At 56.5% G+C, this 12547-nt stretch overlaps 1 protein-coding gene across 1 annotated transcript in view; it reads left to right on the forward strand.

Annotated features, from left to right (window-relative positions):
• The first annotated feature begins 1902 nt into the window (after positions 1-1902).
• Positions 1903-12547, forward strand: part of RPS6KA1 (ribosomal protein S6 kinase A1) — a 37347-nt gene continuing 26702 nt past the window's right edge. Inside the window, exons 1-2 of the mRNA XM_040229590.1 lie at positions 1903-2084; positions 7957-8001. Of these exons, the coding sequence (XP_040085524.1) occupies positions 2022-2084; positions 7957-8001 (108 nt within the window). The 5' untranslated portion in view covers positions 1903-2021. The remainder of the gene's footprint in view (positions 2085-7956; positions 8002-12547) is intronic.

A 12547-nucleotide genomic window follows, 5' to 3' on the forward strand; every position in this document is an offset into this window, starting at 1 on the left:
TAAGTAGGTCCAAATATTACAACGCTATCCCTGAGCAGCAGGGGCTGGGGTGTCAGAAACTGGCTCCGGTCAACTGATAACTAACGCTGATGATAATAACAGGTGCCAACATTGGCCCAGGTTACCTCCGGTTTGGCCCTCATCAGGGAAGTAACCAAGTGAGTGAACAAGAGAATGAACTCTGGGCCCAGACTACCAGGGTTGTCTGTCAGCTCTGTCATTTTCTAGCTGTGTAACATTGGAGGGACCCAACAGATGAAATGCTTAACTTCTCTGTTCTCAATTTCTTCATCTGTATATTGGAGTAATAACAGCACCTACTTTATAAAGATGTCGTGAGGATTAAATGCATTTACAGGTGAAGTGTTTAGAACAGTACCTGGTCCATGGTAAGTGCTGTGTTAATGTTAGCTGTGATTATTTATCTAAGCACACCAGACCAAATGTAAACTCCATGAGAACACGGATTTTCTTTTGTTCATTGCTAGGAGTGGGGCTGGTTTACAGTACATGCTCAAGAAGAGGGCCTGGCATGTAATATATACCCATAAATATTTATTGAATTAAATCTAGTCCTCAGGATATACCAGAAAGATTGGAATCATGATCCCCTTTTTACAGATAAGGAAACAGGTTTAGGGACACGAAAGGAGTTTTCCAATGTTAAGGATGTAGCAAGGACAGGATTCCAACCCAGATTTGTTAGGTTCCAAAGTCTTTTCCACTCAAAACTCAATTCACTTCAACAGTTGAGGTGCTACCCTTGGAAAATCATGAAATAATGGGAGTATGTGGATTCAGGAGAAACCTTCATTGACTTTTTTTAAGGTCCTATAATCTGTTCCCAACCTGCTGTGTGACCTCAGGTAAGTCACCCGAAGGTGACTTTCTGAAGCTGTTTTATGATGTGTAAACTGGGAGGTCGTAAGTTGGTGAAGCCTGATCAGAAGAAGACCTCTGATAAACAATCCTGCCTTAGAACAGCTTTGCAAATGGCCATTCTTCCCTCTCCATGAAACCCGCAAGCCCATCTCTACACTCTTCCAGGGCTGAATCTCACCACACCTGGACTCCTAACACTGCTTTAGATGGAGGCTGAGTCTCTCCAGGGGGAATCCCTCTCCCTGGCCTCTTACTACAAGTGCAGCCCAAGTGTCGGTGGATCCTGAGAGGCCCCCCAGAGGGGGCACAAACCCAAATCAGCCCAGAGCCAGGTTTGCAGCTGGAGAGATTCTGGAGAGACATGGCTTGAAAAGAGCAAAGCACGCGTATTAAGACATCAGTCTGGAGGCACTGTGGGCCCTGATGGTGGCGAAAGAAGATCCGTACCCTGCCCGGAGCTGGGGCGCAGGGGATCCCACTGTCGCTTTGGGGGTGTGGGAGGGTGGGATGCGCGGAGTGTCCTAGGGCCTCGCAACGAGGGGAGTAGGGCTCAGGTTCCCTTCCTTTTCCAGCTTCTCCCTGGGTCAGGCCTAGGACATTCGGTGTGACTGGGAGTGGGTGGGTGGGGGGGTGGTTTGAGGGGAGATAGGGGAGGTAAAGGGAATAAGGGGGTACAGGCCCGCTGGAGAGAGAGGGGGCATCTGGGGAGCTATTCCAAATGAGCTGAGTGTGGGGAGGTTTGGGCCCCGGGTACCGGGCTTGGGAGGGAGGAGCCAGGAGGGCCTCTCCTGGGTGGAGGGGAGCGTAGGCCCGGGGCTCACGGTGGAGCCGGGGCCCTCACTCCCGGCGTGGCGGAGGCGGGGGTCCTCCCTGGGAATGCCGCGCCGCGGGGGCCGGGGCGGGGCTTCGCTGTCCCCGCCCCCTCGCTCAGGTAGCCAATGGGCGCGGCGGCGCCGGGTGACGGAGAGAGCCGAAGTGCTAGTGCCGCGGCGGCGGCGGCGGCGGACGGCCCAGCCAGAGCAAGAGGGTCTCGGCGGGGAGGAAGGGGACGCTGGGGTCGCTGAGCGTGGGACCTCAGAACCCAGGAGGCGGCGCGGCTCTGGCCGCCGGTGGAGCACGGGCGGCCCGGCGGCGGCGCGATGCCGCTCGCCCAGCTCAAGGAGCCCTGGCCGCTCATGGAGCTGGTGCCGCTGGACCCGGAGGTGAGTGAGCTGGGCGGGGGACGGGCGCCGGCGGCCGGCAAGCCCGAGTCCCCACAGGGGCGGGGCGGCTCGCGGCGCCGCTGTAGCCTGGCGGGCGCCCGCGAGGACGCGAGTGCCCTCCGGTCTCCAGCCTCGTCTCCGGCTCCACCCCCTAATGCCCCGTGTGTGTGTGCGCGAGGGACCGTTCTGCCAAGCCCCGAGGAAGCCCCTTACCCCGGAGAGCGAATCCCGTGCTGCGCTTAGATCTGACCCCCGCCTCACCCCACACACACCTGGGACCTGTACCCGGAGCCGTCGGAGGTTCCTTCATTGGGGCAGACGGACCTGGGCTGGGATGCCAGATGTCTTGGATTCCACAAGAGACGAGGGTCATGGGAGCCCCCCTCCCCCGCGCCCCCTGCTAACTTCTTGATGTCTCACAGCGGCCCTACCCCAAGAGCTGCCAGCGTCTCTGCTGCTGACCTTAGAAGGATTTCCTTCTTGATCGTCGCAGTTGTGGAATTTGGGGTGACTCTGCCCGTCTGGGGCTGAAACCCTTGGTTTTCTTTGCCCCAGGTTAGGGTCAGAGGACGCCTGTGTCAACTCTCCCAGGCTGGAGAGAAAAGAATGGGGAAAAGTCCTTAGACCTTTGAGAAAATTATTCCTGGAGATGAGGAGGTCCTTGGTTCCTGCCCCCTCCCATAGGAAGGGTTGGGCCTCTAGGGAATTTGGCCTTTGCCTGCCTAGCTTCTCCCAAAAGCAACTTTTGCCTTCTGAGGATACTGTGGTTTAGGCCCTAACCTTGCAGAAGGCCCGCTCTTCCTGTGCCCCCCAGGGTCAAGGTCAAGCCCTTGAACTGGCAGATGGAGAAAACTTTCCCCTCAGCCTCATTATGGGAAGGACAGTAGGTGATACTGCCTTTCCAGAGGGATGTGGGGATATGAGGGAGATGATGGAAACCTCAGAGAGCCTGAGACCCAAAGTGATTTTCTTCTGGCTGGGGCTTGGACCCCTCCCCACTTAGATCCCCTCCTCTGCCCTCTCTTACCTGGGGCAACCACCAAGTGCCCTGCCCCTCAGGGCTGCTCGTTGGGAGCTGAGTGAGGATCCCGGGTCCCCAGCACCCGGAGTGTGCTGCCCCTTTAAAGGGATGGTCACCGCTGACACTGGCTATTGGAGGGTGGGCGCGGCAAGATTAGGTAACCAACCTGAAGGCGCAATTTGGAGTAAATTGCTCTGGGATCCCTGCCATGGGGTTTTTACGGGCCCTGCACAGCTCAGAAGTTCTCCCGCTGACTCACCCTCCGAACTGAGGAACATGGCCCTCTGCAGCCCCTAGCCACGGGCTGCCCACCCTCTAGGACTGGGGCACAAGGGGTTGGGGGCGGTGCTCAGAGGTAAATTCCTTTGTCCTGGCACACCCTTGAGACCTAGGCCTCCCTAGAGGAGGGTGGACTGGGAGAGGCCAGGGAGGGACTTACTGTGGGTTATACTCGTTGGGAAGGCAGACACCCAGAAACTCAATTCCCTGTCCAGGGCACTGCTTCCTGCTTCTCTTTGGGAAATCCTGAGGCAGGGACCAGGTTTAAACAGGAAATGCAATTCAGTTTTAGTCCTACTGCACCTGAACTTTGAGAGGAAAAAAAGGCAGGCTTATTTCCTTGGTTTAGGGGGGCTGTGATTTCTCCAGGAGCTTCACCTCGAATTTGCTGTGTGACCCTCAGTCAGTCCATAGCCTCTCTGGACCTCTGTTTCTCCACTGGCCAGGTCTGGGTTCTGGCCTCTGCTTTCTGGGCCTGAGAGGGTACGGAGCCCTAAGGAGTGCTGCCTGTTTTCCTCCTCCCCACTCCATGGAAGTGCCAGGCGACTCGGTGTTATTGTTTGGGTAACAGGAGCCATGGGGCAGCCAGGGCGCGGGTTGGGTGCAGGTTCTTACTGGAGAACAGGGCCTTGCTGTTCTCAGCCCAGGTGACACGTAAGTGATACAGCACCCTGACCTGCAGGTACAGGCTCCTGGCCGGGAGGGAGGCAGGCCGAGGGGCTGGCAGGGCATTTGGCAGAGGCCTGGGATCTGCCCTCCCTGTGACGCTGCCGAGAATGGGCTGCTCGGAGGCAGGGCCTTGTCTGGGGTGTGGCCCAGGTGGAGCCACCCCACTGGAAGTGTGGGTGAGGATCCTGCCGGGGCCTTCCCCTGGCCCTGCTGGTCTCAGTAACCGTGGCCGCAGGCCCAGCCTCCCTGTGCAGAGCTTTGCTCTGTGCTGTCCACCCCACTCCGCCACGGTGGCCTTATTAAAGTCAAATAATTCTGCAAACAGCTTCTCAGGGTCGGGAGTATTATCCCTGTCATCAATCATATGGAACAACTGAACTCAGAGGGACCTGGCCTGCGAATTAATGTCAGAGTCAGAATTAGAATCCAGATCTCTCGCTGTCTTCTACCCAGTAGGGGGGAGACTTAAAGACAGGCAAGAGCTGGGATCAAGCTGGCCAGGTGGAAGGTACTCCAGGAGAGGCTCCGGATGTTGGCAGACTCTCCTGTCCAGCCTTGGCTGAGGGCTAGTAGTGCCAGCCAGCCCTGGCACCTGGCCCCCAGCTCCCAGCAGCGGGCAGGGTTGCCAGTGCTGGGCTCTGAACCCAACTCCTGGGGCTGCTTCCTGCCTATGGGGCACGTGCTGTCTTTGTCCATCTGCTGCCCAGCTTCTCCAGACACTGCCCCGGACACTTCTCTTCCAAGACAGAGTGGCTTGGGTGGGAAGGAAGAATGCTTATTGGAACCCATCTCTGACCTCTGGGGAGGGGGCACAATGGCCTGGGGGCCCTTGGTTGCTGTGCCCATGAGTATTGCTCTCTGAGGAAGCGGGAGGAGAGAGTCTCCATCCCCTAAGGGGCCAGAAGGCCTTTCCTGTAGACTCGTAGACAAGGTCTTTCATTCAGTATTCTGCAAGGTCAGTATCATTGTCCTCATTCATTCATTCAGCAAGGGTTTATTGAGCACTAACAATGCGGCAAGAACTTCTCCCACCAGCAGGGTGCCACTGTGAACAAAACAGACCTGCCCTCCCAGAACAGGTGAGGAGACCGAGGCTCGGAGAAGTAGTGTGACAGACACATTCAGAGCGAGCGGCTGGCAGAGCCAGTACAGCGGCTCTGTCTTTAAGCGCCCACCTCTGGGTTCACCCACCATCTCCTCCTCTCTCCCACTGGGGATTCACGTGACTCTGGGTCATAGCCCCACGTCTGTCACCTGCTAACAGAGAGGCCACAGTCAAGTCACTCAGCTCTTCTGAGCCTCATCTGAAAAATGGGAGGAATAGAACCTACTCTGGCCTCCTTGCTTGCTTTGCTGGTTTGAGGTTTCATTTGACAGGCTGTGTGCCAGACCCTGAGCTGGGTGCCAAGGAGACAATACCGGACAAGCCGTGGCTCCTCCCTGAGTTAATCTGAGGTTTGCTCGGTGCTGTGAGGCCCAGAGGAGGGAGGAAAGGACTTGAGGCTGTATGGACAGAGGAGAAGACATTTAACCAAGTCCTCAAAGAAGACCAGGAGTGTGCTGGAGTGACTGGGCAGGAAAGACTTTCTTAGAAGAAGCCACCGTGCGAATGCTTGGGGACAAGCTGGTCTGTTCAGGGTCTCAGCTTGTTCAGTTTAGCTCCAAAATAGGGATGGTAATAATGGTGATTGTTTGTGGACCAGTTATATGCCAGCTGTACTTTTTTTTTTTTTAATATGTATTTAGCTGTGCCGGATCTTAGTTGTAGCACTTGGGATCTTTAGTTGTGGCATGTGGGATCTGACCAGGGATCGAACCTGGGCCCCCCTGCTTTGGGAGTGTAGAGTTTTGGCCCACTGGACCACCAGGGAAGTCCCTGGATGTGTCTATTTTATAGACACTATTTTGCTTGCTTCTTAAAGCTACCCAGTGAGGTACATTACTTTTATCCCCATTTCACAGATGAGGAAACTGAAGCTTTGAGAAATGCAGTAACCTCAGTGTTATGCAGGTGATAGAAACCAGAATTTGAACCCACAAGGTCAGATTCCAGAACCCACATTAATCACCTGTGGGAGCTGGAGATGACGGCTTTGAACGCCATACCAAGAAGTTGGGACTTTATCCCACAGGCAGTGGGAAGCCATGGAAGAGATTGAGGCCTGGTACCTAGAAAGTTCTCAGTAAGGAGTGAGTGAGTGACCAGGGGAGTCTTACTCAAATGTAATGGTTGCATTTGAGTTTTAGGAAGGGTGAGGGCTTAGCATGGGGGAGGCTGGTGTGTAGGCCCTTGTTACCATCCAGGGTTATGTCAAGAGTCTGCAATGCTGGGTGAAGCGGAACTCCGTCTACGAAGGCCTCACGCCTCCTCCTCCTCTCAGGCCTGGTTCCACCCGGTCCTGCTCCTCAAGCTCCTGAGAGAGAACACGTATGGTAGAGCCTCAGAATGCTGGCCCCTGAGGAGGATTAGGGGCATTAAGGGGGTTCAAGGGGCAGGATGTCCAGGGACTGGCGGGGAGGGAGTGCTGCTCCGGGAGCAGGGAGAAGATTATATAATGGGGAAAGCACAGCTGTGCCCGCTGCTGCCAACAAGACTGCAGCTGCCCTGTGGACTTGGCCCCTGGTCCAAAGTCCTGGGTCTTTCTGGTCTCTCCACACTCTTGCTGTGCATGAGGACTGGGGACCACTCCTTTTACTTCCCAAGGCCCGGATGGGGTAGGTTACTCACTTCATATCACACAGGAAAGGGGTGGTATACCCAGGGTGGACAGCACCCAGCGGAGGGTGAAGTCTGGGGTCTGGAGGACTGCGCAGGGGCGAGCTGCCATGCCTGCATCTCTGTTGCCCTGGCTGGGTGCTAGGCTCCTCTTCCTCAGTCCTCTTGAGCACCTCCTGGTGTCAGAGACCGGATTTTGAATCCCCGCTGAGCAGCAGTGTGGCCTTAGGTGCCATCACTAGGCTCCTCTGTGCCTCAGTTTCTTTCTCTGCCAAATGGGACCTGGGCCTACCTCCCAGGTCAGGAGGGTTTAATGGTGCCACAGGTGTGAGGCATCAAAGCCAGTGCTGGCGTGCAGCAGGGGCGCGGAAGAGAGCAGCTGTTAGCACCAAAGCCTCATCTCTGCCTCCCAGGGCTCCCCGTTTATTAGAAGGGGCTCCCAGGTGGCACTAGTGGTAAAGAACCTGCCTGCCAGTGCCGGAGACCTAAGAGACCCGGGTTCGATCCCTGGGTGGGGAAGATCCCCTGGAGAAGGGAGCGGCAACCCACTCCAATACTCTTGTCTGGAGAATCCCATGGACAGAGGAGCCTGGCAGGCTACAGTCCATGGGGTCGCGAAGAGTCGGACACAAATGAAGTGACTCAACACGCACGGCCCATGAGTCAGTAGTCCCTGCATTGTGATAAGTGGTAAAATGAAGGTTCATAGGGAGTAGCAGTGATTCTGCAAGGATGGAGAGGGGTTCCAGAGCAGGCAGGGCCAGAGCATTTCTGGGCTGGATACTCTCCCAGACTATGTCCTTCAGCCCTTGCATCAACTCTGGGAGGTGGATGTAAATGCCCATGTTATGGGTCGGGAAACTGAGGCCTCTTGAGTTGGTTAGTTGGCACACACCCACAGTCCTTTCCTTCTCACTGGGAGGAGGTGGCATTTGAGCCGGACCTTCAAAGATGAGATGTTTTCTAGGCAGAGAACATGGGAGGGGTGCCCAAAGCGGGCTGCCTGAGTTGGGGCGATTGCAGGAGGCTTGAGGCCTGTGCCCTCCCAGAACTCCCGCCCCTGCCTCCAGGGCCCCTCTAGCCACTGGGAGCATCCAAGGGCCGGGGCGCCCCATAGGGTCTGTCTTTGCTTTGTGCCACTCTGGTAAGTTCTGACAGTGTTCCCCATTCTCTCCTCTCTTTTCCAGAATGGACAAGCTTCAGGGGAGGAAGCTGGGCTTCAGCCATCCAAGGTAAGGGCCAGGCCCTAGCACCGGAGCTAGGGATCGTCGGGGTGGAGTGACTGTTTGCCTGGAGTGGACAAGGAGGGAGGCACTGACCTTGTCCCACTCGGGTGTGAGGCCCCCTGGCCCAGCTCAGCCTTCCTTCTCTGAAAGTGAAAGTCACTCAGTCATGTCCCACTCTTTGCAACCCTGTGGATTATACAGTCATGGGATTCTCCAGGCCAGAATACTAGAGTGGGTAGCCGATCCCTTCTCCAAGGGATCTTCCCAACCCAGGGATCGAACTGTACATTGAAGGTGGATTCTTTACCGACTGAGCCACCAGGGAAGCCCAAGCCCTTCTCTGGGCCCACCTAATGCTCGAGGCAGCCCCATATGTCAGGATTACTCGCTTCAGCCTTCCGGTTCCTCAGGGGAGTGGACTATGGCCCAGCCAGGGTCAGAAGCCAGGCTAGAACTCAGGTTTACCCGTCCCCCAGACCAGGCCGCTTCCTCTGCTTATTTGCTCGTGGTGGCTTGGCTGACTGTATTAAGAGGGTTAAGGGGTGATGGGAGAGGCTCCAGTCCACTGGGCCTGACGGGGGCACGGCACCTGGTGCTGGAGGGAGCCTGGTAGCCTCCAGTCACACCAGGGCCCAGTGCCCGGCGTGGGGCACACAGGCCGTTTCTCAGGGCCCCCTCCCAGCCCCAGGCCGGCTCCCTCAGCTCTGCGCTCTCTGCTCCCCTTGGGTCCCTCCCTTCAGCCCCCAGGGCCTGTTGCTGGTTTTGTGTGTTGACAGCACTGCGAGGCTGGGGGACAGTCTGGCCTGGGCTTTCTCATCGCCGTGCTGGGAATGGCCTCACCCAGTTCTCAAGGCGCTGTGAGGTCGCAGAGCTGCTGGCTGGGGAGGGGCTGTGGAAGCCGCCAGGCAGGACAAGGCATGAGTTCTGGCGGTAGAGCTGACCTGAGTTCTAGTCCTGCCTCCACCATCGCCATTTGACCCGAAGCTTTTCCCTTCTGAGTCTAGTTTCCTCAGCAGTAAAATGGGAATAATGGTACCTGCCTTCTACCTCTCAGGAGTGACATGAAGGACAGGTAGAAGAGCAGCTGCCTGGCACACAGTAGCTTTAGCCCTGGCAGCCTGAGTGCCTGGCCGTGTTGCTCAGCTCCACTGCCTGTTAGTGGCCGCGCCCTTCTGGCCTGGGTCTGCCGAGGTACCAGACCATAAGCCCGACCTTTGAGATAGACTGAGGGCTGGTCCTGATGTTTGTCTTGACTCAGCCTCCTAAGATAAGGGAGCCGAGTTTCCTGGGGTAGGGCTGGCCAACAGAAGTAGGCTCCCACCCCCTCCTCTTTTTGTTACTATGGCAACCTTGGGTCACCAAAGGCCAGGCCGAGTCATGTGGACTGGGCCCCTTGACTTGTCTCAGCCCCATGTCTCAGCCTCATGTGGGAGAATCTCTTCCCACCAAGTAGCTGCCACTGGTTGCCTGGTTGCCTGGTAATGAAGGGACTGTTGGTCTCCAGGGAAGATCCAGATGTTCAGATCTTGGGGCTATAGTTCTAGGGGTTGCAGAGGTGCCTGCAGCTTTGAGGGAACTGGTGGTGAGTACAGCTTCTCACCTCAGAGCTAGAGGGGCTGGTTAAGAGAGGACAAGCACTTACCCAGGTGGACAAACTACTTTTGATCCCAAGTCTGTGATTCCTTCCTGCTTCTGGAGCAGATCCTGGGGTTGGAAGGGAGACGAGGCTGGACATGGATGGGGCAGGGAGAGCCTTGAATGCTACGTTAAGGGAGAGAAAGTGCCATTCCAGGAGCTTTGCATTTGGTTCTCATAACATCCCCAGAGGTAGAAACTGTTACTCTCCCCATTTTACAGATGAGAAAGTTGAGGCCCTAGGTCAGATCGCTAATGGGCAATGAAGTCAGGTCTTGCTTGACCACAGAACCCACATTCCTCGCAGCCCAGGAGACACACTGAGTGATGAAGAGGAGGAGCACTGCGTCCCCGTGAGCGCAGTGTCTGTCATTACTCGGCACCTGCTCGTTCACCTTCTCTGTTGCTGCAGAATCTCGTAGCATCCCCAGTGCCCACTTTTGGGCTCAGCACACCAGGGGGCACTCAGCCTGTGGTCAGAACCTCATTGCTTTGTGCAGTGGAAGGAGCTGGTTTATCTTTTGCATCATCACATGTTCATGGCACTGGGAATCCCAAAATGAATTCAACACCCCACCCTCAGGGAGTTCTCAGCATTGGGGAAGGGTGGTGACAAGAAAGCTGTGTGGTGGATGCAGTGATGGGGAGGAACAGGCTGTGGGCACATAGAACCTCCATTCAGTGCCAGGCCTGACAGTGAGCAGTGAAATACACCACCTTCCTACCTGCCTCTCTGGGGCATGATGAGATGAGCACGTCTCAGGGAACCCAGTAGCATCCACTCTCAAGGTTGAGGGTGGACCAGACGGACGGGCACTGCTGTGTGTGGCAGAAGAGGAAACGTGGGCTGTAGGGCACCAGGTCACCTTCCCCACAGAGCTGGCGTTTGCCTGGGCCTCGAAAGCCGGGATTTGGGCAGCTGGAGAGAGAAGTGGGCCTTCCAGGGGGAAGAGAGGCCTGACTTGGAGGAGAAGCAAGCTCTCTGAGTTCAAAATTCTGCTCCTCTTTCTTATTTGCCAGCTGATCTTGGCCGAGTTGTTTTACCCCTCGGAAGCTCAGATGCCTCTTCTGTAAAAGAATAGAGTCCACCTGTCAGGGCCACCCAGAAGGAGCGAACGTGATGTGCATAAATTGGAGCATCCAGCAGTGTTTGAGACATCATATTGGTGTTTAATGCTTGTTTATTTGATCCGTTTCAGGCAGAAGAAGGGATTGGGGTTTTAGCAGCTGTAGAGAGGACTGCAGTCTAGGATGAGAGCTCCCCATGTGCACCTGGTCCTTCAGGCATGCTGGGGCTCCATTCACCCTCCCTCCCTTCCTGGGGGTGGACTGGGCACCCCAGGCCCCCTCCCTGGCTATCTCCGGAGCTGGACCCCTTGGAAGTGCCTGCAGGTCTATTTTGAGAGCTGAGCGTCTCCCCCCCTCCCCTCCTCTCTTCCTGTTTATGAAACCCTGATCCCTCCCGGATCCCTCATGCTCCCCTGGCTGGAGCTCAGGCAGGATGTGATTGTGGACTTCGGGGAGCCTTGGGAGTCTCAGGTGTTGGGGGGGAATTTCCCTGGGACTGGCCGGGGAAGGCTCCCTCACCCTCCACCCTCTCAACACCTGAGACCTGTGGACTCTGTCCCTTCAGCCTGCCCAGGGGAGCCCCTGCAGCAGTAAGAAAGCCCTTGCCGTTCAGGGAGTTCTGTTTACCACATCCCTTTATCTTTGTGGCCCATTTTTGCTTCTCAAAACAACCTTTTGAGGGTGCGAACATTTTACAGAAGAAACTGAGGCTTAGATAGGGAGAGAGGGTTGCACGGGAACAAATGAGTAGACGGTTCTTAACTTCCCACCCGGCCCTCCTGGCTTCAGGCCTCTTTTCCGTGCTGGTCTTTCTCTACACGGAGTGTCTTTTTTCCTCCTCTCTGCTTGGCCAGCTCCTGTTCATCTTCAGCGTCCAGCTAGACTTTCGCATCTTCCCAGATCTTACCCTGGGCAGACAGTGAGAACCTGTGGGCACCTCCAGCTCTTTGCCTGCACTGTTGCACACCATGCTTCCGTGTCATTATTGTGTGTTTCGGGGATCTGCCTGAGGACAAGGCTGAAGGCTTCCTTAACACATGCGCCTCCTAGTGTCTGGCTACTGGCCTGGGAACACAGCCGGGGGCCCATAGCTGTGAGTAATGTCCAGAGGGGATGCAGGCTGGCAGCCTCGCAAGGAGGGTGATGATGAAATGCTTTGGCCTGTAGGCTTCGATTTTGTCCCGAGCTGACCGCCTATCTGGCCGTGTGGCCTTGGGCAAGTCACTTTCTGTCTGAGTCTGGTTTCCTCCTCTCTGGAATGGGAGGACAGCACTTCCCTTGGAGTAGGACACCCGAGCCTGGCAGAATCCACACCAATAAAAGCTGAAGGAAAGAATGGCTTCCTGCAATAAATGCTCAGTTAAGAGACATGATTCTCATTGTCACTGCATGCCAGTCCTGGCCTCGGGCCCAAGGCCAGCTTGCCTATCAAGGAGGCCTGGGAACTGTGGACCCACTGCCCCAGAGGCATGCCGGGAGAGGTGTCTGGGATGTTTGCCCCATGAGAGGGGGCACCCCTGGGAGGCCCTGCAGATGCTGCCAGCTGGGGGCGGGGCTGTTGATGTCCGTTAGGGCCAGAGATCAGCAGGTGGGCTTGGGCTGCAGCTGCTGGAGGGAGGCCTGGGATGGGGACCCTACAGGCCAGGGATCAGGCAGGGAGTGTGGTAGTGGGGGCGGTGGGGGGGCCGCTCTGGGCTTCTCTCCAGCTGCCTTGTGGGAGGAAGTAAATAAGAGGAAGTATCTATGGGGGGAACGGGGCCACGACCAGGGGGTGGGGTCTGGTGCTGTCCTCCCTGCTGCTGCCACCGGAGGCTCCCAGGCCCTGCACGCACCCCTCCAGTGCAGGCAG

The sequence above is a fragment of the Oryx dammah genome, unplaced genomic scaffold, assembly GCF_014754425.2.
Source record: "Oryx dammah isolate SB20612 unplaced genomic scaffold, SCBI_Odam_1.1 HiC_scaffold_27, whole genome shotgun sequence".
Lineage (NCBI taxonomy): Eukaryota > Metazoa > Chordata > Mammalia > Artiodactyla > Bovidae > Oryx > Oryx dammah.